Source organism: Hippocampus guttulatus, chromosome 5 (assembly GCF_054856545.1).
Source record: "Hippocampus guttulatus isolate MCC_2025c chromosome 5, RoL_Hgut_1.0, whole genome shotgun sequence".
Taxonomy (NCBI): domain Eukaryota; kingdom Metazoa; phylum Chordata; class Actinopteri; order Syngnathiformes; family Syngnathidae; genus Hippocampus; species Hippocampus guttulatus.
The window spans coordinates 13,673,675-13,700,536 of NC_141265.1; the positions used below are offsets into that span (position 1 = coordinate 13,673,675).

The 26,862-nt window shown below is 42.6% G+C and overlaps 1 protein-coding gene across 6 annotated transcripts in view; it reads left to right on the forward strand.

The window, feature by feature from the left end:
* Positions 1 to 26,651, forward strand: part of nsd3 (nuclear receptor binding SET domain protein 3) — a 28,609-nt gene extending 1,958 nt beyond the window's left edge. Inside the window, exons 1-26 of one of the 6 annotated variants that reach the window (XM_086110730.1) lie at positions 28 to 168; positions 429 to 1,402; positions 3,617 to 4,464; positions 6,141 to 6,380; positions 6,457 to 6,619; positions 6,702 to 6,856; positions 7,329 to 7,970; positions 8,530 to 8,695; positions 8,780 to 8,880; positions 9,980 to 10,025; positions 10,110 to 10,240; positions 11,200 to 11,325; positions 11,405 to 11,531; positions 11,611 to 11,811; positions 12,599 to 12,778; positions 13,714 to 13,860; positions 17,038 to 17,194; positions 17,450 to 17,652; positions 17,750 to 17,862; positions 18,880 to 19,026; positions 19,098 to 19,220; positions 20,001 to 20,117; positions 20,192 to 20,333; positions 20,526 to 20,632; positions 20,713 to 20,917; positions 22,030 to 26,651. In XM_086110730.1, coding sequence (XP_085966856.1) covers positions 3,661 to 4,464; positions 6,141 to 6,380; positions 6,457 to 6,619; positions 6,702 to 6,856; positions 7,329 to 7,970; positions 8,530 to 8,695; positions 8,780 to 8,880; positions 9,980 to 10,025; positions 10,110 to 10,240; positions 11,200 to 11,325; positions 11,405 to 11,531; positions 11,611 to 11,811; positions 12,599 to 12,778; positions 13,714 to 13,860; positions 17,038 to 17,194; positions 17,450 to 17,652; positions 17,750 to 17,862; positions 18,880 to 19,026; positions 19,098 to 19,220; positions 20,001 to 20,117; positions 20,192 to 20,333; positions 20,526 to 20,632; positions 20,713 to 20,917; positions 22,030 to 22,319 — 4,833 coding nt within the window. In that variant the 5' untranslated portion in view covers positions 28 to 168; positions 429 to 1,402; positions 3,617 to 3,660 and the 3' untranslated portion in view covers positions 22,320 to 26,651. Of the gene's footprint in view, positions 1 to 27; positions 1,403 to 3,616; positions 4,465 to 6,140; positions 6,381 to 6,456; positions 6,620 to 6,701; positions 6,857 to 7,328; positions 7,971 to 8,529; positions 8,696 to 8,779; positions 8,881 to 9,979; positions 10,026 to 10,109; positions 10,241 to 11,199; positions 11,326 to 11,404; positions 11,532 to 11,610; positions 11,812 to 12,598; positions 12,779 to 13,713; positions 13,861 to 17,037; positions 17,195 to 17,449; positions 17,653 to 17,749; positions 17,863 to 18,879; positions 19,027 to 19,097; positions 19,221 to 20,000; positions 20,118 to 20,191; positions 20,334 to 20,525; positions 20,633 to 20,712; positions 20,918 to 22,029 lie in introns of those variants that run through there. The other 5 variants (XM_086110732.1, XM_086110731.1, XM_086110734.1 and 2 more) reach the window with 5 other exon arrangements.
* The last annotated feature ends 211 nt before the right edge of the window (positions 26,652 to 26,862 follow it).

A 26,862-nucleotide genomic window follows, 5' to 3' on the forward strand; every position in this document is an offset into this window, starting at 1 on the left:
TCGAGAGGAGTCGTCGTATCTCCTCCTCCACCGAAGCGGCAGACGCATGCTCAGCTGCTGCGCTGAAACAGCTCCGACTGCGCATGCGTGGACCCCCCCCCCCCCCCCCACTCTAACTGATAACACATCGCTCATTTGCCTCACGTCTGAAGTGATAGAGTTCAGAAGGTAGTTTACTCTGCGACCTTGCCATTAGCCTCTTTTTTACGTTAGTCGCCGACCCCGCTACATGAGGAGGAAGCGAGATTTAAATGTTTCCTCGTTAGCTGTCACAACAGTTCCTGCATGTGTGTATTGTGATTGGTGTGACAGAAACAAGGGACTTGTCGCATCCAATTGCAAGGCAAATAAAGACAAACAATAATTGATATTTACACGCAGGGACAATTTCAAGTCTTAAATTAACCTAGCGTGCATATTTTTTTTAGTGTGGGAAGAAGAAGGGCATGAGGAATACCTATCTGGAGGAAAAACTACACCAGCACAGGTTGAACATGCAAAATCCACACAGGAAGACCAGAGTTAAGATTCAAAAGGCGAGTTGCAGACGTGCAAAGCGCACTTTGTAATATTTTTTTATAACTAAGAGATTTGCAAACCTAGTGTCTCGGGAGGGAACATATGTGCCCAGAGCATCTAATTTTCACTTACGCGGTATTGTTTGTTTGATTGATTCTAGACTTTTAAATTGCCCTTCTGTGTTTATGTTGTTCGTCCGTATGACCCCTGCGATTGGCTGCTGACCAGTCCAGGGTGTACATCGCCTCTGCTCACCTGTGACACTAGCAGGAGAAAAATTGGATGGAAGAGAAGGCATAATTAACCGATATCCTATCGACTTTGAGTGACATTATAATAATGTGAAATGTGCTCGATAAAGATTGGGAAGCATTGCTGTGGCGCCTGTGCCATTTGTATTATTACCTTCCTTTGCACCGAACATATTTCCTCTTTCACTTCAATGTAGGCGTGACAATGACTTGAAGTGTGGCAGCTACGTTGATTAAATTAACAAGTAAACTACACGTCCTGATGTGCCGCTTGCTGCTGGTCCTTGCAGATTTAACGCTTTGACCGTATATAAACGCGCTCGTGTAATTTAAACTGAAATCAGAAGAGTGCACCGTATCAATAGCCTCTTGTTTTTAGTAGGGTGTCATTAAAATCTCCAGTTCCTCCGTTGAAGAAGAGCCCAGCTTTGGGATTGGATAGCGAGCAGATAGCGTAACATCCCCCTCCTCCTCTCTGTTGAGAATTGCGTTAAAACGAAAAAGGATAGGCCTGCGTTTTATCAATATAACAGAACACATTTGTTTTTTTTAATTTTTATTTTCCTTACTTCTGAATAAAACGAGGACGCGTTGCTGGCTGGTGTATGTGTTTAGAATGGGACACGCTGAAGGTACTGACATTTTATTTGCCTGCATTTCGCGACTCTCCGTCAAAAAAAAAATCCTGCTTCTCATAAGCCATCTCCCCTCTTCTTTTTGTGCATGTTTTTGTTTTAGCGCCACTACCGATGCATGCTCTCGTCCATCCGTCGCCGGTGCAAGCCTTTTGCAGTGGCTGCTCGCTTCTTTTTCAAGCACATTCTCCCCAAAGCGCCAGTGATGGAGGAATATTCACGCCAGACAGGCAGCCATATTGGCAATGTACCGTTAGCGTAGCTAGAGTTAGCCTTCCCCTCTTTTCATCTTACTCAGATTGCCGTGTGCTCTAACATGCGCTTTGCGTGCATTAAACGCGCGGGCTGATACATTAAATGCGTCAACACGGTCTGGTGTGTGTATTTTAAATGGCCCCAAAGCTCAGAAAATAGCCCAAGAGGATCATTTTGTAGCTATGTAGCTTTGAAGCTAACATCCCACAAGGCTATAAGATCATCCAGTGAGACAATTGTCTGCGCAGATGTTTTTTCCCCCCGATTTCAGTCACATGTGTAACCAAGCGTTGCTGATTTACTCAGTATATATAATTAAAAATGACCCCTTGCCGTGTTTTTGTGACCGCTGCACGGCACCACACGGATGTTTACATCACCATTATGCACCTTCGTTCTCACGTTCAACCACAGTCAGCCTCCTCACTCCTCTCGACACTTAAAACGCAATAAAAGTGTCAACAAACTGGTGTGAAAAAGATACCGGGCATTGCTTTGTTTTGTTCGGAGATAACAGACCACCGTGTGTTTGTGTTGGCCCCCTAAACACACCATGGGAAGCCTAGAAGTGACCAGAACCCCCAACAGCAAGTAATAGAAGCTAATTGGGTTTGTTTTGATGACGAGTTCCGTTATAATTAACATGCTACCATGCCATTAACCGAAAGTGGCACTTTCTTAAGATGTGGGGAGACATATTCAGAAGATGTTTATAATCGTAGTTCATAATTTCTGGCTGTAATATTTTAGCTGCTAGTCATTAAACTGTTGTGGAAAGATATAGAGAGTATGTTTTTCATTTTCAATTCAAGTATTTTTCGAGACCTATAGGGCATGACGTTTAGGTGTGTTTAGAGGGTGCAACTGTGCATCACTAGTGCACGTGAATTATTCAACTGTACAGGTGGGTGCTACTTTATTGTGGTCGTGATGCACGATTTACTAAAACATTCTCTCTCTCTCTCTCTCTCTCTCTCTATATATATATATATATATATATATATATATACATGTCTGTGTGTGTATAAAACAAGCATTTACACGTACAGTGGAGAAAGATAAAAATATGAAATAAAGAAAAAATAAAATTTGTCATCAGTTTAACCATTTCAGCATTTTACTTTTAGCTCAGTATTTCTGTAAAGTGGCCAATTTTTTGCACACGTACAAGTGCAGTAAGTCTCTTAAAATATGTCTCCTTAATTTTAATCTATTTTTTCCCCTTGCGTGTATGTGATTTTGGCATGTCCCGAATATCCCATCTACAGCATGTGTAATAAATGGTAAAATTATTTTTTCGCATGGTTTTATTCTTCACAATTTAATCAACCAAGTCATTTTGATCATATATTTTCTATTTTCATAATCATGTTTACCACTTTTCATGTGTCGCTGGAATTGCTGTTCATGGTTTTATAGTGATGTTAATGCAGAAGTTTTTAGTGACATTACAGCATTTTGTCTTTTTTAATGGAGAATGAAACAGTGGATGGTTGCAGAATAAACATTTACACTTCACTTAGGTTTCATCATTTTCATCATATTATGCTGGACGTTGTAATTTAACATGTCCACATTGTCATAGTGAAATATCAATTGATTTATAAAAAAAAAAAACGTTCAGAAATTGTTTTGCTAGGTGAATCTTGTGGCGAAGTAAGGGTCCACTATGACTTCATCAAATGCTAACTCTCGCCAAAAATGTTCACCCTGACGGCAGCGTGCCTATTTTGCTGTCTGCATATGCGTTCTCTGCTTCAAATTAATTTATGAATAAATATGAGTGTGCTTGACCAATCTGCATCTCTAACAGTATTCAACAACATTTACGTTACAATTAAACGAATAATGTGAAGTTCAGTGGAACATGCCAACTTTCAACAAAGGGCACATCTAAAAGTCACTCTATGTTGACCTTCATTAGCACAAAATGATAATTTCCATGTCTGTCAACAGGTCCAGTCAAAGAAAAAGACAGTTAAGGATGCCGGAGCCCAACAATGGATTTCTCCTTCTCTTTCATGCAAGGGATCATGGGAAATACAATTCAGCAACCCCCTCAGCTTATTGACTCGGCCAACATCAGACAGGACGGCACCTGCGACACTGGCAGTGACCCTGGCGAGGATGGCGGTCCCTCCTATGATGCGGCCCTGGATGCGGACTTCTACCCGCACTCAGCGTCAGAGGACCTGCCACACATCTCCAACGGCTACCCGCCGGGTCTGGGCATATATGAACCACAGTCCAAATTCTCAATGTACTCGCAGTTCCCCAACGGTTCGGCTAACGGTTATGGGCCCATACGCAGCTACGCGGAGCATGGCCTCCTCATGCCAGGGGAGAGCACGGTGCTAAGGGGCCCCGGTCTCCAGGAAAGACCTCGTTCCCCTGTTTCGCCACCGCTGCCCACCCATCACCCACACTTGCACCACCACCATCATCACCATCACCTCCCCCACGCGCACCACTTCCTGTCAAACACGCCCCACATCCAAAGCCACCCGCAGAGCCCTCCGCCGCTGCCCCTGCCCACCCAGCACCATCTTCCCCACACACCTCACATCATGACCCACACGCTGCCTCCTCCTCCACCCTTGCACCTGCCCTCGTCCAGCCCTCCCCCCTCCCTTGTGGACAGTACGCCCTCTTCGCAGCCCGTTCACCCCCCTCCCAGTGCTTCCACGGGAGTGCTGAAGAAAACCAGCTCCCCTGAGATCAAGCTGAAGATCATCAAGACGTATCAGAATGGCAAAGAGTTGTTTGAAACAGCACTGTGCGGAGATTTGCTGCAGGAACTGCAGGTATTACGATGAAAACATATTTTACTTATTTATTTATTTTTATACACTTTTTCAAACGTGTGAGACTATTACTTCACAATTGGGGATAGATTAAACGTTTGTATTTTGCATACAAATTCTTCAAAGCAACTGAGGTAAAAGACAGTGCACCAATTATCTGTCACCAGCAGATGTGCTGTTGATTCACTTTCACGTAGTTTGTGGTCTGAAGAAGAACATGACAGCGGAATGCGAAATTTAGCTACAACCACAGATGTCCACTTTGATGGCATTATTCTACTCAATATAACAGAGTTGAAAACATCTCCCATCCCGTTAAGAGCATTAAAAAATAATAATAATTAATTTATTTATAAAAAAAGAAATTCTCATAGCCGATCATGGACTTGCCCATCTGTATTTGTTGTGGAACCACAATTTATGAATTGACGAATAGTTTATATTTATGCCCCCCGAAAAAATCTTCCAAAAAATGACCTTCACACAGTTTTCGGTTTTCAAACAGTCTTGGCATGGACATATCGTGGAAGGCTTAGTTGTGCTTTTTCTCACGCCGCCCAACCATTATTGGCTCTATGCAACACACATTGCAAACACACTACAGTGTCTTTGGGGTTTCCTGCTGTTAATTAGCCCTAACCTGGTCACGATCGTGTTTTTTGGGAGACAAAATGTAGCTGACAAACAGGAGGATAGACAGTAATAGTTAAACATGACAATGGCGTTTGTGTTAATGATGTCATTGCGCAGTTTGGTATGACAAAATGTGCTATCTGTACTATTGCAGTGTGCCACTTTTCTCGAAAACTAAAAATGCCTAACAAGTGCACACAAACAAAGCCACAAGTCAACAAAAGAAATAAGAACCGGTGCCTGCAGCGAGGCAGAAAGCTAGTGATGGCAGTTACAACCTTGGTCCCAGCCAGTGGGTTCCATCTTCAGCGTCGGTACGATAGCTTGCTGTAGATCGTGTTAGCAAGGTTTCATGGTGTTTCCTTGTAAATCCCCTTCCCTCTCTTGGATTTTAATGAGTCTTTCAGTCGAGGACTAAACAGATTTGTTTATTATGTTCATCAGATGTACAGCTTGCTTCAAATGGCCGCCGCATCCCACAATGCAATGCGAAATTTGACAATAAAGTGGTACATGACTTGAAAGCCACATTACATTGAGGGATGTGGCAGCCATTTTAGGCTTGCTGTATCCATTGTAAAGGTAAACAGTACTTTCTTTGAAACGGCTAAGAGGGTACGAAAATTGTTGAATGGTTAGTGAACTCATTGTGTACATATCTTCATTCTCAAGTATGTTTCAGTTATTTTTATACTGTAGTGTTTTAGAACCACATGCCGATCGGGAACAAGGGAATTTTAACTTAGTCCTGTGGCTGGAGTGGCTTTATTGTATTTCTATTTGTTTCAATAGGAAAAATGTGTGATTGAGTCGATAAATTACATTTATTAACCAAGGTTATTGGTTACTGTAGGGCATATGGCAGATCACCCCCCCCCCCCCCCCCAAAAAAAAATATTGAATTGTTCGCCTCCTAATCATCTCTGAGCAAGGTTTGATATATGTAGACACAGAGCCAAGTTTGTGTTGGCTTCAAAGGAACCCCGACGTTAACGGATGTCTCGCCTCTGTTTTCCTCTCTCTGTCTTCTTTTGCATCTTCAGAAGGAATCTCAGCAGAAAGAGGCGGCTCAGGTGCAGCGACGACACGAAAGGAAGAAGGAGAAGAGGAAAAAGAGTGCAAAGCTGCAGCTCCACATGCAGGAGCAGAATTTGGAGCCTGTCCAAGGCCACGCGGGTTCCACGGGCCAGACGGAGGACACCCACGTCCAGCCGCCGCCAAGAGAGCCTCCGCCGGACCAGACGGAGAAGCCTCAGAAGACCGTTATCCAAACTGAACCAAAGGCAAGACCTCAAATTCTCATCTCCAGTTAATTCAACACAAAGTGCTTTGAATTTTAAACAGACATTTTGTTCTCAGGTTCCAAAAGTCAATCAACCCTCAGTGATCCAAGAGACAGGATTCTGCAAAGAGTTTGTCATTGGAGATCTAGTGTGGTCCAAGGTGGGCACCTACCCATGGTGGCCTTGCATGGTTTCTTCCGACCCACAGATGAAGGTGCACACGCGCATCAATACAAGAGGTAAGTGCACGTACTAGCTTTTCAGACAACTTTTCAAGGATGAAAATGAGAATAAACACTCAAGACCGAATTTGCGTCGTAGGTCACCGAGAGTACCACGTCCAGTTTTTTGGCAGCGTAGCAGAGCGAGCGTGGATCCACGAGAAGAGAATCTTTATATACCAGGGCAAGCAACAATTTGATGAGCTCCAGGCGGACACGCTGCGCAAGACCACAAACACTGTGGAAAAACACAAAGTAAGTCAGCAGCATAATAACATTTGTCAGGATTTTTTTCTTTTTTTTAATTAGGAAATGTGTTTTGTGGGACTTTAAAAATAGAAGTCATCATACTGAATATCTGTACAAAGTGGGTCGGAAAATGGATGAATGGATGGACGTTGTTGTCCAGTTGTGTTGAGTCAGCTAAACAGTCATACCTGAATCAGTATTTTTAAAAGTTCATAAATTTTGTATGATACCTCGGAGTTGCAATCACTTTTAAGTGTTGGCTATCCATTATATATGGTATGGATGGATATAAAAATACACTACACAGTCACTAAATATTATGATATTGAATCCATATCACTCATTTCAACTGGTCATATTAAGCCCACGAGAGGTCCTGAATTTTTCCAACATGGTCTCAAAATGGGTGTTAAAAATTCTCGTTTGTGGCATTCTCAAACCAGTGTCATATTTAAAATAAACACATTTTCTTTTCCAGCTTCTGAAGCCTATCCCTCAGAGGGAGCGCGCTCAGTGGGAAGTCGGCGTAGGCCACGCAGAGGACGCCTTCCTGATGACGCGTCAGGAGCGCATTGACAATTACACTTTCATTTACGTCGACCCGGTCCCTAATGAGACCCCAATCGCCAAGAAACCCGTCGGCCGGCCTGAGAAGCGGAACCGGCGCTCCAGCGGTTCAACCACCAAGAAAGACGACGGAGGAGTGAAGTCACCCGAGAGAGAGCAGCCGCCAAGGAGACAGCTGCCGCGTCGGCAGTGTAGTATTTCAAACCCAGACGACAATAATGGCTCGAATGAGAAGAAGAACTTGAGGGGTGACCAGAGTAAGTTTGACTCCCCTCAACGGGACAATGGTTCTGATGCGGGAGCCAAGCAGGATTCCCCCCCACCAGTCAGGGCATGGAAAACTGCAGCAGCGAGAAAGCTGCTGCCTCTCTCCATCACCATGAAGAGGTTAAATGTGGAGATCACAAAGTGTGATTGGCCTCTGCTGCAGAAAAAAATGGCTCCATCACCTAAAAAAGAAGTCGAGAAGGATGAGGAGGAAGAAGAGGAGGTGGAGGAGGAGAGAGTGGAGGGAGAAGGCAGGCAGCCTGATCTGGGCTACTGTTCACCTGAGGTAGGTGAAGTAAAGTATATATTTCCCTCCCCCATCTTTTTCAATTTTCAAACTTTTTTTTTTTTAAAGCTGGAGGGAGCCACTAGGGCGGCGCTATTGAGCCACATGCGGCTCTGGAGCCCGGGGTTGCCGACCCCCGGCCTATACTGTAGTTTTATAAGGTAGAGTCTGTCATGACAACATGTTTTTTAAAAGTATAAATGTCTAGAATGCTATTTTTCTCACTTTTGCCACTTATGCACCACTCTATAAAGTAATTGAGCACAGCAATACTTGGCTGGAACAAAGACTGACTGAAGCTCTCCATAGTTGGAGACCTTCTCTGCCTCGTCTTCTTGCTCTCAATCACGCTGCATCTCTTCCAGTAGACCTCAGGGCTGCCCAACATGGTACAACATTGAAGGCGCGCAACTCTAAATTTGGAATTGCCTATTTCAAAAAAACTCAAAACAATCGTTTTTAAAAGCCGCGAGATAGCAGCGGCGCAAACGATGAACCGCAATTTGGTGGAGGAAAGCTTTTTTTTGCTGGGAGTTAATACATGGTTTGTTGCTGTCAGCAGGAAAACAGAGCCAAACCTGAGCCCAGTCCCGAGGAGGACGAAGATATGGACGATATGGAGGAAGAAGGGGAGGAGAGGAGAGAATCTCCCGCCAGTCGGAGAAGCGAAGAAGGCGGAACCCAGCCCACCTCCTCTCCTGGCTCTCATCACAGCAGTCCACATGGTTTGTAGAACACCGGAAAGATTTCGGGGTGAGTTGGGGCGGCACAAAGGAGCCAGGAAGCTCAATGTTTTCATGGTTCTTCAGGTTCTCAGGAGAGGAAGCTGCAGCGGCGGTCCGTCAGAAGCAGATCGGAGACCGAGAGAGGCAATGACCCCGTCCCGAAGAAGAAAACCAAAAAGGAACAGGTATCAAGACCATAGATTATATTGAATAGTTTTTGACTCATCATTTACATGACTGCAAACATTTAGAAAAAGAACCTTAGCGCATAGCTTCAAGTATAGTCTTCTATGGAAACAGCGAGCCGAGTCTTTTTTAACACCGTTCTCACGTGTATGTGACACTTTGTAAAATGCAAACAAAAGCCTAGGACGCGGACTTTGTCAATATGCGATGGTTTATAAATAGACCAGTCTTTTCATCTGTCAGATTCTGTTTGACTGTTCCAGTAGGCAGAGTGTAATGAATATTCAGTATGCAGTGGTACAATAATAATGCTGTACTAACTTGCAACAACGATGACCTAAATGTTTTTCTATCACAATTGACAGAATTAGACATCAATCCCACTTTTATTTTTAAGACGCAGTTCCAGAATTCAAGTACTCGGCAACTACTAACTACAGATTATTAACAATGCTGTTATGGTTTGCGTTTGTGATGAAAATGTGTTTTATGAGAATGAAATGTTGTTCAGGAACACCAAACGCAAACCTTTTTTGAACACGGTACAGTTTTACCACACCTGTCACTCAACTGTAGCCTGTAAAAAAAGCATTTCAGTTACCAAATAAAATTGTGAACAGAGTGACCAAAGTGTAACTTTATTACCCAGTCGGCTGGGCTTCCTCCAACATGGCTTCGTCACGGGAGCACGGCTATTGTGGTCGAAGGCAAACGTGTCAAGCTCGGAAAACGCAAAAGAGTTTCTAGAATTCTGTTCCGCGCTCCTTGGCTGCGGGTCACCTTGTGTTGTCATCTGTGTTTACTTGAAAGCACCTCCACACGGCATGACATTTTACTCCACCCACCCAAAAGGCTGGTGACATGGTATCAATGTCCTAGTATCTGAGCAGATTTATAACACTGACCAACAAAAAATATCAAGTGCCAATGTTTCAAGGTAATTTTGGACTGAAAGCTGAGTCTGAAAATGACATCCATTCATTTGAATAGGCTCTAGTTTTTGAGATATTGAAATTTTTACAATTCATTGAATAACAGTTAATGTGCTCATCTCAAAACGTCAGACCCTCTAAATTTAATGTCACAATATCATTTCAGGCAGAGATGGCGCCCGAGGCAACACCGAGGGCAGGTTCCCAGAAAGGTTAGTGATCACGCTCCCTTCCACTTTGCCTCCGTTTCACACACAGTCTTTCTTTGACTGATTTCTCTTCTTGCTATTGTTCAGGAGCCAGTGAGATATCTGATGCCTGCAAACCGCTGAAGAAGCGGAGTCGAGCCTCCACAGACGTGGAAATGGCCTCCTCTCAGTATAGAGACACGTCGGATTCAGATTCCAGAGGCCTCAACGATCCTCAGGTGGGCTTGGAGAAAATTGGCAGGTTCACACACAAGAGTTGACGTAGCTCTCGTTTTATGAATGAAGTACAGTGATGCCTTGACATACGCGTGCCAAACAATAATATGGTAATACTCACAGGCATATGTTCTTTATCGTGTATGAAACCTACTACCCAGTAATTGTACAGCATCTTACTTGAGTCAGTCCTAAGTGTGTCTGCGCTACTGTCGTTTTTTATACTGCCCCCAGTGGCCAACATAAATAATGCACAAACTGTTTATAAGTGTAATTCTGTTCAATTATAATAATAATAATAATAATAATAATAGATTTTATTTATAAGCGCCTTTCAAGACACCCAAGGACACTTTACAATAACAAAAAACACAAAACAATACGGGTTGAGCAGCGGCAGCCAAAACGCGCCAGCGTTCACTCAACCCGAAAGTCAGAAAGAAACAAGGGAGGGACAGGGGGAGAAAAAAAAAACCCACGCTCGAACTACCCTCATCTGAGGATAATTTGAGTGAGGCAAAAAACTCCTGCACAAGCATATGACAGTTACAACAGGTCACAAGACATAAACAATGAAGACGGTGAAACAAGGGAATGTATTATGTTGTAAATGTAATTTTATCAGGTGCTATTTTTCTTTTTAAAAAAAAGTTTTGGGGGAGGGAGGCTCATTTTTACAATTTTTACTGTAAAATGGTCTGAAGTGCAGAGCAGGAGTTCATCCCCCCCAAAAAATCGAGAAAAAAAACCCCGGGAAAAAAAATCAAATTTACTGGTCACATATGCGCAAAAAGATGAAAAATTGACTTGGCTGTCTCAAATTTTCGGGTCACCATTTAGGGGGCTGTCTGGAGCCCTTGAATATTGATCATATTCATCTTGTCTGTGTCGTATTTGCCAGATTGCCCTTATGCTGTTTTTACAAGCGCATAATAACGTTAAATCTTTATCTATCTCAAAGGGCTTATTTGGGAAGAGTCTTGATAGTCCAGCTGCTGCAGATGCAGATGCTTCAGACACTCAGTCTGTGGACTCTGGATTGTCTCGTCAGGACGGTAGCACCGGGAAGAGGGACACTGTCTGCCAGGTTAGTACTAATCCACATTTGCTGTTTTACCCTCTTGCAAAAAATTCTCTACTGACCTGTGTGATATTGTTACACGTAGATTTGCGAGGTCTACGGTGAGAATTTGGTGGTGTGTGAAGGTGACTGCAACAGGCAGTTCCACCTCGAGTGTCTCGGTCTAACGTCCCTACCTGAAGGAAGGTTCACGTGCCTGGAATGTAGAAACGGTAAGTGTTTCGTTGACCTTTGGGCGACCACTCCGTCCTTGCGTTATGTATTCTCAGTCTCTCTGTTATCCTTTTCTAGGGAATCACCAATGTTTCAGCTGTAAGAAAGCAAGCCAGGAGGTGACACGTTGTTCCGTGACGGGCTGCGGCTGTTACTACCATGAGGATTGTGTACGTAAACTCACAGGTACTACCAACAACACTGGCGGAGGCTTCAGCTGCCCTCAGCACAGCTGCGCCACCTGCTGTCTGGAGCGAGACCTGCAGCGAGCCAGCAAAGGTGAAACCACTTGTAACGTTTCTCTGCTTATGCGAGTGCTTAAAATATGAGAGATTACATGTCTTAATGTACTTATTTATCATTCTTACAAAGTATCCTAAAGTGAATCTACTGTCAAAAGTGCAAACAAGGAATTATAATGCTCATCGATAAATGTGATGAAATATATATGTTCCTGCTTTTTAAAAATACTAAATATTGAATCTTTTTTAGTTTTAAAGTCCTCCCATAAGGAATTGCTTGAGCAGGATATAAAGTGCAGAAAATGTTAAATATTCAGTTAGATTTTATCCATCTATTTTCCGATCCGCTTATCCTCACAAGGGTTGCGGGGGGTGCTGGAGCCTATCCCAGTTGTCTTCGGGTAGTAGGCGGGGGACAGCCTGAACCCGTCGCCAGCCAATCGTAGGGCACACATAGAAGAACAAACTTTCACGCTCACACTCACACCTATGAACTATTTCGAGTGTTCAATCAGCCTGCCATGCGTGTTTTTGGAATGTGGGAGGAAACCGGAGTACCCGGAGAAAACCCACACAGGCCCGTGGAGAACATGCAAACTCTACACAGGAAGGCCGCAGCTGGAACTGAACCCGGTATCTCTGCGGTCGACGCGCTAACCACTGGATCACCGGGCCGCCCTGTTAGATTTTATACTTAGAAAAAAAAAACATATCACCAAAAGTAATGGCACACAAGTGCTATTTTCTTAAGTACCCTAATTATGAAATAGTGTAATCATTAAAACTTATTGTATAATATCAGTACTTTATTGTCCTCTGTCTAGGTCGCCTGATGCGTTGTATCCGCTGCCCAGTGGCGTATCACACAGGCGACAGCTGTGTGGCGGCGGGCAGCGCCATCCTCACTCACCATATCATGATCTGCAGTAGCCACGGCAGCACCAAGAAGAACGGCCTCGTCACTTCCCCCGTCAACGTGGGCTGGTGCTTCCTGTGTGCCAGAGGTAAGCCCCGCCTCGCTGTTTTTTTGCAATTAGCACACACACTAACTCTCACAAACAAACACTCCTGCGGCCACGCTGAACAGGAAGTTTTTGTTTGGCTGATTTTAAAATAATCAGCATTACAGTTTCCACTATGGCATGTTAAAAAAAATACCTTTGTTGCCCTCCATGATTATTTTTTGTTGTTGTTGTTGGTTCTTTTTTTTGGGGGGGGGGTGTTTGGGGAAGCCTTTTTCTTTTTGTAAACCTCACAAACTTCAGCCATGTTTCCACCAAGTGGTACAGCTCAGTTGTGCTCTCCCGGAGACTTTAGTATGCTTTCGAAGAGTAAATGATGATCTGGCATGCATTTTTAACCATGTAGTACATCGCTGGAGTAATAACACAATACAGCACATAAGCTGCAGCATAGCTTCAATCACTTTCAGATATGTTGCAGAGACATTTTGAAGCCATTTCAAACTTTGGACAATGAGAAAGAAGTGATACATACGGTGTGTCGACCTGAACTCTACTATGTGGTGGAACCGGCTTTTGTGATATTTTGCATTGCGTGTGTTACTCCTTGGCACCGTATTACATTATTGGCGGTGCTGCTAAATGTATTTTGTTTTCGATTACAAAGAGCCAAGCTTGTTACTTTGCACAACACCCAAAAGAACCTCATATGTCCCGGATGTTGATGTTGAAAAATGTTGATGGCCCTTTTCCTTTTTTAAACAAGTCCCAGCGTCCTGTCCGGCCACTTTGTGTTGGGCCAAACTGTTTTACATGTTTCTTACTTGTGTTGTGAGTGTGTGTGAGAGAGACAGTGTTTGTTCTTTCTCTTTTTTGGGTAATTTAGAAAAACAAAACTTTTTTATTTTTTATTTTTTATTTTTTATTTTTAGTTTGACTGCGGCTCACCCCCGTCTCTTCCTGTGTGTCTTGTGTAGGGCTGTTAGTGCAAGACCTTACTGACACCATATTAAGTTCATATGCCTATAAGTCCCACTACCTTCTGACTGAGTCAAATCGTGCCGAGTTGAAATTACCTATGATTCCCTCTCCTTCGTCAGCTACCAAAAAGAATGTTGGGAAAGGTAACTGAACAGTTTTTCTCTCTCTCCTTTGTCCCCGCTGGTTTGTGTTTGTATTGTGCCTGCTCCCATACTGATGAGTTTCTCCTTTTTTTTTTGAATGCCACTTTCATTTCAAAGCCTTCAGGTGCCGCCTTAATTGACTGGTTCAATCTGCAGTTAATTGCCATGCAGAATTTGTGCAATGACGAAATAACCTCAGCCTGAATCCCTTTTAATTAACAGATGACTCTGGGTCGCATGCAAAACAAATGTAATTCTGTTGTTGAATTCAGTTTGAAAGCTGCCTGTTGGATTCACCAAAGGAGAAAAAAAAAATCCTTTTTGTCTTTCATCAAGATTCATCAAAAGTTACCGTATTCCTTGAAATCGTGATTCACGCTCTAAAATACGCAGTGCCTCTATGGCTGCACTGATACCACTTTTGTCAGACCGGGTACGAGTACAAGTACGGTACTTACATTTGAGTATTCGCCGATACAGAGAACTCCTACTCGATACTGCCATTACAGTGAGAGGAAAAAGTGTTACGGTACGTCTTTCAATTGCCTTCAGACACAAACATTTCCTGTATTATAACTGGCTTTTCACAGCATAGAAAGTATACATGACCGAGTATTGTTATTTCATCTTTCTTTATCTGTTGCTGCGCCATTTACGTTTGAATATTCGTTATTTAAAGGTTAATATGGTGCTGCTATTCGTTAACCCTTGCATAGTATCTCACATTGTGTTAGCATCAAGCTAGCAGATGTGCGCAAGACGATTCTGACTATAAATTAAATATGCAACATGTAATTGTCTTTATTTTGTCTTAGTAAATAACAAAGACTAAAAAATATTTAGCCTTAGTTTTACTGTAAAGCTCAACTAGGAGTATCATTTTTTTATTGAAGCAAGCACATGTTGACCTTGGCCATTATTGGAGGAAATACGATGCACAATTTTCTCAAAATCTGCTCAAACAAAGAAACCAAGAGTGAGAAAAGTACTCACTGTTGACTGAGGCATTTATTGATTCATTTTTATTCCGATGAATACATTCTTATTTCTTGGTGAATGCAACAGGTTGTCCTCAAGTGCACCGTCAATTGAACTCTTGCTTTTGCATGTGTCCCATTGTGCGACTAGCGACTGGTCAGTTGAAGAACATTGACAGCAGTATAGCGCCATGATGCTGGATGCTCTGCGTTGGGTCATGCTATGTCTGTGGTTTGTGGAGGTGCACTGCTTCTCTGCTTGAGCACTGTGGGCTTATTTTATTGATGCAAAAGGCCGTGTCCAGCTTCCCTCTGCTTCAACCCTGACCCCAAGTTTTACTTTTTGGACTGAAATTGTCAGATGAATTGACATTTTGGGTACAACTCCTATTTCTACACCTTTGACCTGCCTTGGATGGAATTTCTTCACAATCAGGAAATGAGTACAGCACAAGTTTAGGGTAAAAAATTGTGACATTTAAATTAGGCGTGATTGACGCAAAATTGGTTCTGAAAATTCCATACAAGCCGGTCTATGCAGGTGCAGTATGTGTGATGGGGAGCGGTTTGCTTTATTGGCAGGACTGCATGCCTGCTTTATTTATTTATTTGGATGATTTTTATTTTAAACCCCTGATCATTGGCTGATTGGAGTCCGGTGTTGCTGCTGCATGTGTATCCAATTGACCAGCCCTTGGTACAGTGCTCTGAATCTGATTGCCAGACATGCGATAACTGATGTATTTAAAGTGGTAATGAAATTGACGAACTCAAGCTAGAGTGGCTTTACCATTATCAGCCTCCTTCATGGCACATGGTTGTCACGAAGAAGTCCTAACAGGATCCTTGACTAGTTCAAAATATGGATCAAATGTTACAAAAGTAGTTTGATTTGTGTGTACAGTGGAACCTCCAACGTTGAACACCAGCTAATAAATGATGTTGACGTTGTTGTAATTCCCCCATAGGTTAGGAGATGTAATAAAGAGAAATAAAAGTAAAAGAAAGTAAACTACTTATCCTTTGAAATGCCCAATAGAGGCTTAATGGACAGTAGAAATGTGCCACTTGGTGGAAAGCTTCTCTGGACTTTTTTTTTTTTTTTTTATGTCAGCCATTAGCTGCATGCTATTTGTTAGCACCAGCTTGGTAAGAAAAAACATTTGCGCATTTAATTGATAGTTGTCACCTTCCTCAAAAAAAATGTCCAAAGTCATTGGTTCTAAGTTTCCTTACACCAAGTACCACCTATAATAATACTTAAAAAATACCTCACCAAGTACCATCATCCTGACCAACAGTACATACAGTAGTGTAGTAGGTCCAAGTGTTCATCCAAAACGAACCAGAGGTTTTATATTCTAAAACGTTCTTGTAAGCCAGTGTAACATTATGTTCTGTTTTGAACACTTTGCTTAAATCTAGGAGAGTAAAAACTTGACTTGAATAATGATTTAATTAGAACATTAAAAGTGAAATGATTGCACCTCAGTAAAAAATGAAAAACAAAACCTTCTGAACATAAACAAACATAAAAATGCAAATGTACTGTACTAAAAAGTTAAATACAACTGAAAGGAACATTCATAGTTTTTTTTTTTGTGTACCATTAGAGAGAGGCACACAATTGGTACTAGTAACTCAGTTAAACAGATTCTACCCCGAAATGAAATTGTTCATAAATATAATATATGCAGCATCAGGTAATTTTTTTTTTTGTGTATGCTGAAAAGCTACAAAACTGCCAAATTTATTTAGGCCATTATTTTTAGTGGGGCGGCAATATTTTACTGAGCAGTCAGGCCTGTTACAAGCACCATTTTTGGTTTTGTGGTTATCACACACTTTTGCTCTGTGCCATTACTAGTATTCTGTGGTGACGTCAAGAAAAAAAAAGCAATCATTTAGCGTTTTGCCAAGTTTTGTTTGACTTTTCAGACATATTTTTTTCCATTCGATCACTTTGTGCATGTTCAACTTTGGAGGTTCCACTGTACCTGCTAACCTGATGCTTCGGTCACCTTTTTGATGGCTTTTTACATGTTCTTAGGCTTGTCTGCAAATGAGATTCAGAGTTTGTCCAGCTTTGAAATTCTTTAAGGCTAATTATGCCCTCCCCCTCTCTTTGCTTACTCATTTCCCCACATCAAACACATGCACATACATTCATACCCGTGTCCATCCATACATGCAAATGTAGGAGGCAAGTTGCTGTGCTGCGACTCCTGCCCGGCTTCCTTCCACCCGGAGTGTTTGGAGATGGAGATGCCTGAGGGGCCTTGGTCCTGCAGCGATTGTAGGGCCGGCAAGAAACCTCACTACAAACAAATTGTCTGGGTCAAACTGGGAAACTACAGGTATGTACAAATTAAGGACACGCTTAATGACTAAGGGCCCTTGAGCTAAACATTTTTCCCACCCATGTCATGACAAAATTGGGGTGGATAAATAAACCATTTTAATTCGACAACACATCAATAAAATGCAAAGAAAAACTCATGAGCTTTATGTGAATATGGAGTTTTACTTCATCTCCTACCGAAAGCTAAGAGCTGTGCGTCTATTTCGCTGCATGTTCTCTCTCTTGACACAATATCGCTCTTCTCTTGCAGGTGGTGGCCAGCTGAGATCTGCAACCCTCGCTTGGTGCCATCGAACATCCAGAGCCTTCGTCACGATATTGGTGACTTCCCCGTCTTTTTCTTCGGTTCCCATGACTACTACTGGATCAATCAGGGCCGTGTCTTCCCTTACGTCGAGAACGACAAAAACTTTGTGACTGGTCAGATCAACATCAACAAGACTTTTAAGAAAGGTAAATTAATCAACCGCTGGCTCCGGAACACCTTACAAAAAAAAAAAAAAAGACAGACCACAAAATAGGTATCTGCAATGTTGTTGGGGTGTTTCAGCTCTGGAAGAAGCAGCCCGGAGATTTCAGGAGCTCAAGGCCCAGAGGGAGAGCAGGGAGGCTTTAGAGCAGGAGCGCAACTCTCGCAAACCACCTCCCTACAAATTCATCAAGGTAATATCATGTCAGTTCAAAAATTATAATAACATGCCATCGTTTCTCAGTGATGTCTATTCAGCTCAGTTTCTACCAAGCACGACAGTTTTAAAATTTAAAACAGTTTTTCGTGGCATGCCATAGATGTCAGCCCCCTGATATTTCTGTGTTCATGTAAACTCTCAATTAATTTGTCCGGCACTTCTTACAAAAAAAAAAAATCTCTTCATGCTTGCATGTTTAATTTCGGTGTTCTCCGGATTCAAACTGACGTGGTGAGAATAAACATTAGGTTCGTCGAAGACTCTTAAGTTGTCCATGGGAGTGAATAATTTTTTCTTGTATATGTGCCCTGTGATTGGCTGCCAATCAGTCCAGGATCTACCCTACCCGTTGCCCAAAGTTGGCATAGGTCACCTGCGACTAGTGCTGCAGCTATTGAATATTTTTAGAATTATGCTTCTGATTATCCCAGCAACTAATCAAATAAAAATGGATTTTGCTTTATGTGCATGTGAGGTGCAAGTATTATTATAGTATTATTATTACTATTATTATTATTATCATGATTATTAGAAATAGTGGTTACGATTGCATGAGTGTCCATGTCTAAAGTTATGTGTTGTGTTATATACCATATTTTGTGATTTTATGTTAACTTTTCTGTAAAGTGCTTTGTTTCAGCGCCAGTTGTTGTGAAAGCGCTAAATAAATAAAGATGTATTATGATGATGATAATTATTATTATAGTTATTATTATTAAGCCTGCAGGAGCATTAGTCTGTTTAGAAAAATGATCCAAGGCAGCGGTTTTGCTTCCACTTTTTTTGTCATAAAATGATTCAACTTATGTGATTAATTGTTGCAGGTATACCTGCAACCCTAATAAAGTGCAGTGAAAAAAATGGCTGAATGGGTAGTCTGGTAAAATTGCTTTTTGCACTGCCTGGTGAAAACGAAGCATTTTTTTCTTGTGCTTTATTGAGTCACTGCTGTTGTACTTTCTAAAGTGGCGTTTTTGATTTCTTGTTTTAGTCCAACAAACCTGTGGGGAAAGTGCACATGCACGTTGCTGACTTATCCGAAATCCCACGCTGCAACTGTCGGCCTGCAGACGAGCACCCGTGCAGCCTCGACTCTCAGTGTCTCAACCGAATGCTGCAGTACGAGTGCCACCCTCAGGTTTGTTGCAATACTTGTCTTTGGAGACAGTGTCAAGTGCCGCCTGTCATCCTCTTCCCGTCCTGGCACAGGTATGTCCTGCAGGAGAGAATTGTGAGAACCAGTGTTTCTCTAAGCGCCTCTATGCGGAGACGGAGGTGATCAAGACAGAGGATCGTGGATGGGGCCTCAGAACCAACCAGGCTCTGAGGAAGGTAGGTGTCAAGTGTCCCGCCAATCCTTTTATAGGCCTTCAGTTTACACTCGTTTTTTTCTATAAGTAGGTGTAAATGTCCGGCCGTTGCACGGAGGGCAGTCGCGTTAAATCGTCCAACCAGTGGGGGGGTTTGCAGGGGGTCACAAAATATCATCCTATCAATCAGAGTCAACTCCTTAAAGCAGGGGTGTCAAACTCATTTTAGTCGCGAGTCAATTTGGAGTTACGTCTTCCCTCGGAGGGCCGTTATGACAGTGAAACCACAAAATTATTACTTTGTACACAACAAATGAAGAGATGACTTGTTTTGAAATCAAGTCAATTATAATAGTTTGTTCTATTATTGTTCAAGTGAGTATAAACTGGTTCACAAAAGTATTCGAAAATCTCAATGTTATTTATTACACGTCAATTTGTCATTTCAGTCCAGATGTTAGCAAAGTTGACACACATGATTTGCTTTTGTGGGCAACATAAAATGACCTGGCGGGCCAGATCTGGCCCCCGGCCTTGCGTTTGACACCTGCGCTTTAAAGTAACATTTACGGTTGTGGAGGATTAGTTTAATTTCATATTTATTCAAATAACTGTTTTTCACATCCATTCCTATGTAAACATCCTGTTCAAATGTGCTAAGCGTCGTTTTCAAGTGAGCGCGCTAGATGTTTTTGCCTCCAGCTAACCCGGGCCCAATAAGTGACGACACGTTGTTTTCCAAACTGTGAAGGGGTCTATAGAGAGGCACATGACTCAAGTAAAAATAAAATGTTTTCTACAGGGTGACTTTGTGACCGAGTATGTCGGAGAAGTCATCGACTCGGACGAGTGTCAGCAGCGAATTAAACGCGCCCACGAAAACCACGTCACCAACTTCTACATGCTAACCCTTACTAAGGTAAAGGCATTGTGAAAACAACAAACGTTCCTCTCAACCTACGTTGTCTTAATGTGCATCTTTGCACACTTCAGGATCGTGTGATCGACGCCGGTCCAAAAGGGAATTCTTCCCGGTTCATGAACCACAGCTGCAGCCCCAACTGTGAAACCCAAAAGTGGACGGTCAATGGCGATGTCCGCATTGGACTCTTTGCTCTCTGCGATACAGAGGCTGGTGAGTTAACTTCCATTACCTTCAAGGAAAGTCATTCTGGAAAATATGTAAGTAGGCCACATTATTGTTTGATGGTTAGGATGGGAGGGTTCCAGGGGCGGAGTCCAAATTTTAGTACCTGACTTCAGATCGGTACGGTATCCAGGTCAGAGGAGTTTAATGAAATGCCTCCCGTCTGCTGTCTGTGTTCAGGCACCGAGATGACATTCAATTATAACCTGCACTGCGTGGGCAACAGGAGAACATCTTGCCACTGTGGATCAGACAACTGCTCAGGTTTCCTCGGGGTGCAGCCGACTGTAAGCGCGCATTCCAGTCACTTTCCATTCCAAAATCGCTTTCGGTATCATTTCATTGTCGAGTGACTTTACCCTCCCAGAGTGCTGTGGTGCAGGAGAAAGAGGAGAAGGCCAGGAATGCCAAGCTGAGGCAGAAAAAGCGGAAACTGCGGCTCGAGGGCAAACACACGCACGAGTACTTCTGCTTTTGCTGCGGAGAGGGAGGAGAGCTGGTGATGTGTGACAGGAAGGAGTGTCCCAAGGCGTACCACCTCCTGTGTCTCAATCTCACCAAGCCGCCATATGGTGATGATGAAATCTTTCAATTGAACAGTTTTTCCAATTAACCTAAAGCGTGTTGCCCGAGATCTTCCAATAAGGTGCAGAATCTTTACATTTGTTCATTTCATGTCCACTCTCATCGACCAAAGTATGAAGATGTTTGTCCAACCTAGCCTCAAGTACTGTCATGGAGATGCGCGGTCACTAACGTTCCACCCGAGAGATTTCTTGGCGACCATTATCTGTTATCGTTTACTCCACTGAGGTTTGGTGTCAGAGAACACCGCTTTTAAATTCAATCCAAGCAGACTTTAACACAGCATCATGTTTTCCAACGTTTCGTGAGTCATACTGTAATACCTGAGACAAATCTCATGACGCATCATCCAACAAAAATCCATCCATCCATTTTCCGATCCGCTTTATCCTCGCAAGGGTCGCAGGGGGTGCTGGAGCCTATCCCAGCTGTCTTCGGGCAGTAGGTGGGGGACACCCTGAACCGGTTGCCAGCCAATCGCAGGGCACACACAGACGAACAAAAATCCACGCTCACACCGAGGGACAATTTGAAGTGTTCCATTAAGCTGCCATGCATGTTTTTGGAATGTGGGAGGAAACTGGAGTACCCGGAGAAAACTCACATGGGCACGGGGAGAACATGCAAACTCCACACAGGAAGGCCGGAGCCGGAATCAAACCCTGCAACTCTACACTGTGAGGCGGATGTTCTAATGAGTCACCACCGTGCCACCCTCCATCAAAAATGTCACAAAAAATATGTACAACGGACTAATGATCTCTCAATTTACTCACAAATTGACTTTCTCGATGTGAAATCTGGGCTTGTTTAGTTGAGGCTCTGGACGCCATATGTTATAGGTAAAGCGCGACATGCTATATGTGCTATACCATTTGCCATTTTGTTCAAATGTTTTCATTTTTCGGGAAAGTACGATAAGTAAGACGAATTTGAATTGATTCAGAACTAATTCGTCAATGTCAACACGGACGGCAAACGCTGATTTTTTTTCACGATGGTCCATTTCAGTCGGTCATCCTGACAGTTTTTGCAGTAGTGTTGCTTGCCCAAATGATTTTGTCGAGGTGATGCATCTTAACTGTTTTCTTGCCCACAGGTCGTTGGGAATGTCCCTGGCACGACTGCAGTATCTGTGGCACGCCGGCCTCATCTCTCTGTGACTTCTGCCCTCGCTCCTTCTGCCCGGACCATGAGGCGGGGGCGCTTACCGCGTCTTCGCTGGAGAGCCGCCCCTGTTGTTCCAGCCACAACCCCCTCAGTCCCCTGGCGTCCAGCCCCAGCTCCGCTCAGCCGCCGCCGCCGCTGTCTTCTTCTCTGAGCCCCGTCACTGTCAAAGAGGAACCGCAGGGAGATGATGTGGCGCCTTCGTTACCTCGTTCCCTGTAATATGCACTCCGGGCGCGCCACCCACCTGTGCTCAATAAAGGGAATATAACATTTTTGGATTTTTAAAAAAAAAAAAAAAAAAAAATTTTTTGTCGGACCTTCGGGGCCGAGACATTGTTGAAGAACTCCTTAATTGGCAAGCGCAGTGAGATTGGAGCAGCGTGGGACGAGGACGTGCGCCATTCTCCGCTCCTCTGGCTGTAAAACATCACTAACACACCACAGCGCCAAGATCCCGGACCAACACCTCGTTTTGTTCTCTCGTCGGATAATCCCCAAGTGTTGTCAGTAGAGGAAACGAGGTGGCGGGAGGTGACGCCATGCCGCTCCTCCTCTTGTTTACCTGCTGTACACCGCAGCTGGTGTCTTACACACTCCCACTGTCCCCCGACACCATGACCCGTCATCGTATCGCATTCCTCCCCTTCCTCATTGACAAATCGGAGGGGCAACACTTTTTGTGCAATTTCTTTTTTTTTATTAGGACCACACTACATTCCAACATTCATTTAACCATGTTTTTTGATATACTTATGGCTATAGATGAATATAATTATATACGTATCTATGTTTGTTAATGTTTACAGGCAGATTTTTTTTTTCACTTCATCTCGGTGAGTGGTGTATTTCTTTGTTTCGATGTTGCGCAAACCTCCTTGTGAAAATCGTCCTATTAAGGTGAAATACTGTATAATGATATATAAGCGTACTGGTATAACATTACACAAGTACTTGTGACTTTTTGTTGGCTCATTTATGTGTACATAATTGGATCATGATATTGTAAAGTACTTAGCAACAGGGAGGCATGGAGCCCAGCCTCCACACTTGATTTTTCACACAACAGATTTTTTTTTTAAATATAAAAATATGTTCCACGTTTTCTCTGAGCGGTTGTCATGCTCAAGGGAGATAGTCGAGGGGGCGGGGGGGGCAGCCAGTGAGCACTGCTATCTGAGTATCGTTAATCAGCCTTAAGGAATAACTTCAGTTCCGTTGCGGCTGTCGGAACTACTGCCCAGATGCATTTCAATGATGTTTGTGTACTGTGACCTTTATTTTTTTGTTTGTTTTGATGTTGTTTGCCAAAACTTCTCTGAAAAGCACTTTCACACGCCTTGTCATTACACTATTTAGTTAGGTCACACATATACAGAAATGTGTATTAAAGGAACGTTAAGTGTTTTGAAAATGGATACCTCTTCTTCTGGTACTAACATAAGAATTTAAAATGTGTTGTGACAAAAAAAAAAAAAACATTTTGGGGGGTAGGGGGCAAAATATGAACAACTGCCAACCTGGTGTTGAAGAAATTGTGAATTACCGGTAGTTTCATGACACACAGTCCAGTAGAGTGTACAAAATACAACCTGTACAGTGTTTTTAAATTGCTCATCTGTCAAAATCTTTTGTATTTATTGCACCACATTTTATACTAATTGCTTTGTCAAACACCGGTGCAGTATCCCCTGTTCCCACCGTGTGACATTTAAAAAGGAAAAAAAAAATTCCGATGGGGTTCACGTATTATACCTGTAATTATTAGTGCATTGTTTTTGTTTTTCTTTTTGTTTCCTACATAGGTGTAATGATTCCACATTAGCCGCTGCTCATGTGTGGTGACTTGTCACTGTCACTGTATTTGCTGTTGAAAGCAGTTCAGTATTGGAATGTTTATCGTCACGCCTCAGCCTTGATCATGCTCCCCGGGTTTTAGGGTATTTTGTTTGTTTTAACCTCGCTAGGTGACACTTAAGTTGGTGTCAATGCACAACGACTTATTTAGGAAATTTCACTTATGTAAAAGGGTTTACAAATGGAGGGGGGTGGGCATTTGACAACTTAATATTTGGACAAATTATGGCTCTCGGTTAAGTTAGATGCACCCTATCGCCATGTTCTTTTTCCGCCTACGTGTGTAACATTGTCTCATTTGTCGGCCATTTCCCTCAGTGATGTAAAGTGCCATGAAAATGTATTTGCCCTCATGTTAAATTCTGATAAATATATATCCATCCATCCATTTTCCGAACCGCTTGATCCTCACTAGGGTCGCGGGGGGTGCTGGAGCCTATCCCAGCCAGCTCTGGGCAGTAGGCGGGGGACACCCTGAATCAGTTGCCAGCCAATCGCAGGGCACACAGAGACGAACAACCATCCATGCCCACACTCACACCTAGGGACAATTTAGAGCATCCAATCAGCCTGACATGCATGTTTTTGGAATGTGGGAGGAAACCGGATCACCCGGAGAAAACCCACGCAGGCCCGGGGAGAACATGCAAACTCCACACAGGGAGGCCGGAGCCGGAATCGAACCCGGTACCTCTGCACTGTGAAGCCGACGTGCTAACCACTGGACTACCGGGCCGCCCTATAAAAAAAAAAAAAATATATATATATATATATATATATATATATTGCATAGTTTAATGTTTTCGATCATCAAACCAGTGTCATTATCAGACAAAGAGAAACCAAGTGGATGCAAAATGCAGTTTTTAGGGGGAAAAAAATTCAAAGCTGCGGAGGTTTCCACCTTGGAACACTGCCATTGATGTTATTTTTGCACTCCTCTTCCTTATTGTTGAGTCATGAACACTGACTCTGAGGGGAGGGAGGTTAGCAGGTTTTTTATTTGATTTTTTTTAAATGTCCTAGGTTCCATTGTAACCTCCTTGATGAATCGTTGCTGTGCTCTTGGGGTAATTTTTGTAGGCTGTTTACTACGGTTTCATGGTTGTACCTTTTGTTGATCGTAGCTCTCACTGTGGTTCACCGAAGTCCGAACGCTTTAGGAATGACTTTGTAAGCCTTGCCAGTCTGATCGACATTTTACTTCATTTCACATCTACAGTATTACGTGTACTGTATTTCTTTGGATTGTGGCATTTTGTGCAGCATTTTAAAAAAAATCTTTTGGCCAACTTAATGTTGTCAGACAGAATGGATGGAAGGGTTCTATTTAAGTGAACAGCTCTCCAAAAAATGTGATTAGGCACAGTTAATTCACGAGTTAACAAGGGGAGCAAGTCCTTTTTCCACGGAGAGTCAGGTAGCTTTGAATATTTGTTTCCCTTAATAAATTAAATCACCATAGTCAGCTCAGCTAGACTGAGGACACCATTTAAAAATGTCATTTTATTATCTTTTGTGTGATAAGCGGGGGAACTATGCAAAAAATAATAATAATAATTTGAGAAGAGAGCAAGTAATTCACAGCACTGTACATGATGCATTTCCCCCCAGTGCTTTCCTCTCAACTTAGTCATCTGTTATCCAGGAACTTTTCACACTCAAGCATGTCACCACCCCAAACTTGAATGTTATTATTTATTTGTGTGTTATTTTAAGTGTGGACCACAGGCATTTTTTGTTGTTGTTGTTGGTGAATCATAATGGCATGACTGGGCTTTGCCGTTTCAAGGTGACTGTTAAGTTGAACTGCACGTTTGAATCTTAAAATGCCTCATCACAGCACAATTTCTATTTCTTTGTTATACTTTTCTATCATAAAGGCAGCGGCCTTTCCCCCCCATCCACTCCCCCCATGCAGATTGCATGATGTCGCTCAGTGCCATTTTGCCCTCTCTGCTGATACAGTGGCAGTATTAGAACGCTTAATTTGTGTGTTGCATCATTTCGTGTAACTGTACTTCACAAAAATAGTGTTTTGTTTTTTAGTGCCATTATTTTGTGAAAAAGCCCCCCCAGCATGTTTGTTCCTTTGTAAGTGACCCTTGAAGCTTCAGACTTACTTTTCAAAGCATCATGGAATCCTTTTTTTAAAATCTATTCTAACAACTAGAATCAGCCACCCCTCTCGTGCTTTAAAATTTGCATTCATTGCTGGCTGTTGTTGAGTTTTTGATTGACAGGCAGTCACAGAGAAGAATTGGTGTTGTGCTGAATAAAAACTCACTGGCAAAGCACTCAATTGTTTTTTTCTAGTAGAATGACGTTGATTTACTAACTGGGGTCATATCTATCTCTCTTGGTGTTGCTTCAATGAAAAACGTGGATGAACACGACCATCATGTTGATTACTGTTCAACCTGTTTTATTGCATATTGTTGGCGAACCTGTAAATAGCCTTGCATTGTATTTGCATAGAATCATGTTACTGTGGCGTGCTATTTTTATTTTATTGCTTTGCTTGTACAATTCCGCTTCTAAATGTCCGTGACTATTGGGAAGACACTCTTTTTGTACATGACCGTCTTTTTATTTGAAAATATGACTTCTGTCCTTTTTTCATTCAAAAGTTGAGTTGGAAGAGTTCAGACATGCCTGAAGTTTGACTTTAATAAAGCTGTACTCTGTCTCAGTGAAGCATGAGTTTTGTGTCGTCTTTTAAATGTGCTTAAAAGCATGGAGACTTATCTAATTGTCTTTTTTAGAGACGTTTTGAAACATTCACCTATCTTAGCAGGAAGATTCACAGTTGTGAACGCACTTGCGTATTATTGTTGAAAAAGCGGGGTTTTTTTAAATTATATTGACAATGTTTAACGTTTTTTTAATCCAAAGCGTTGCTTCATTC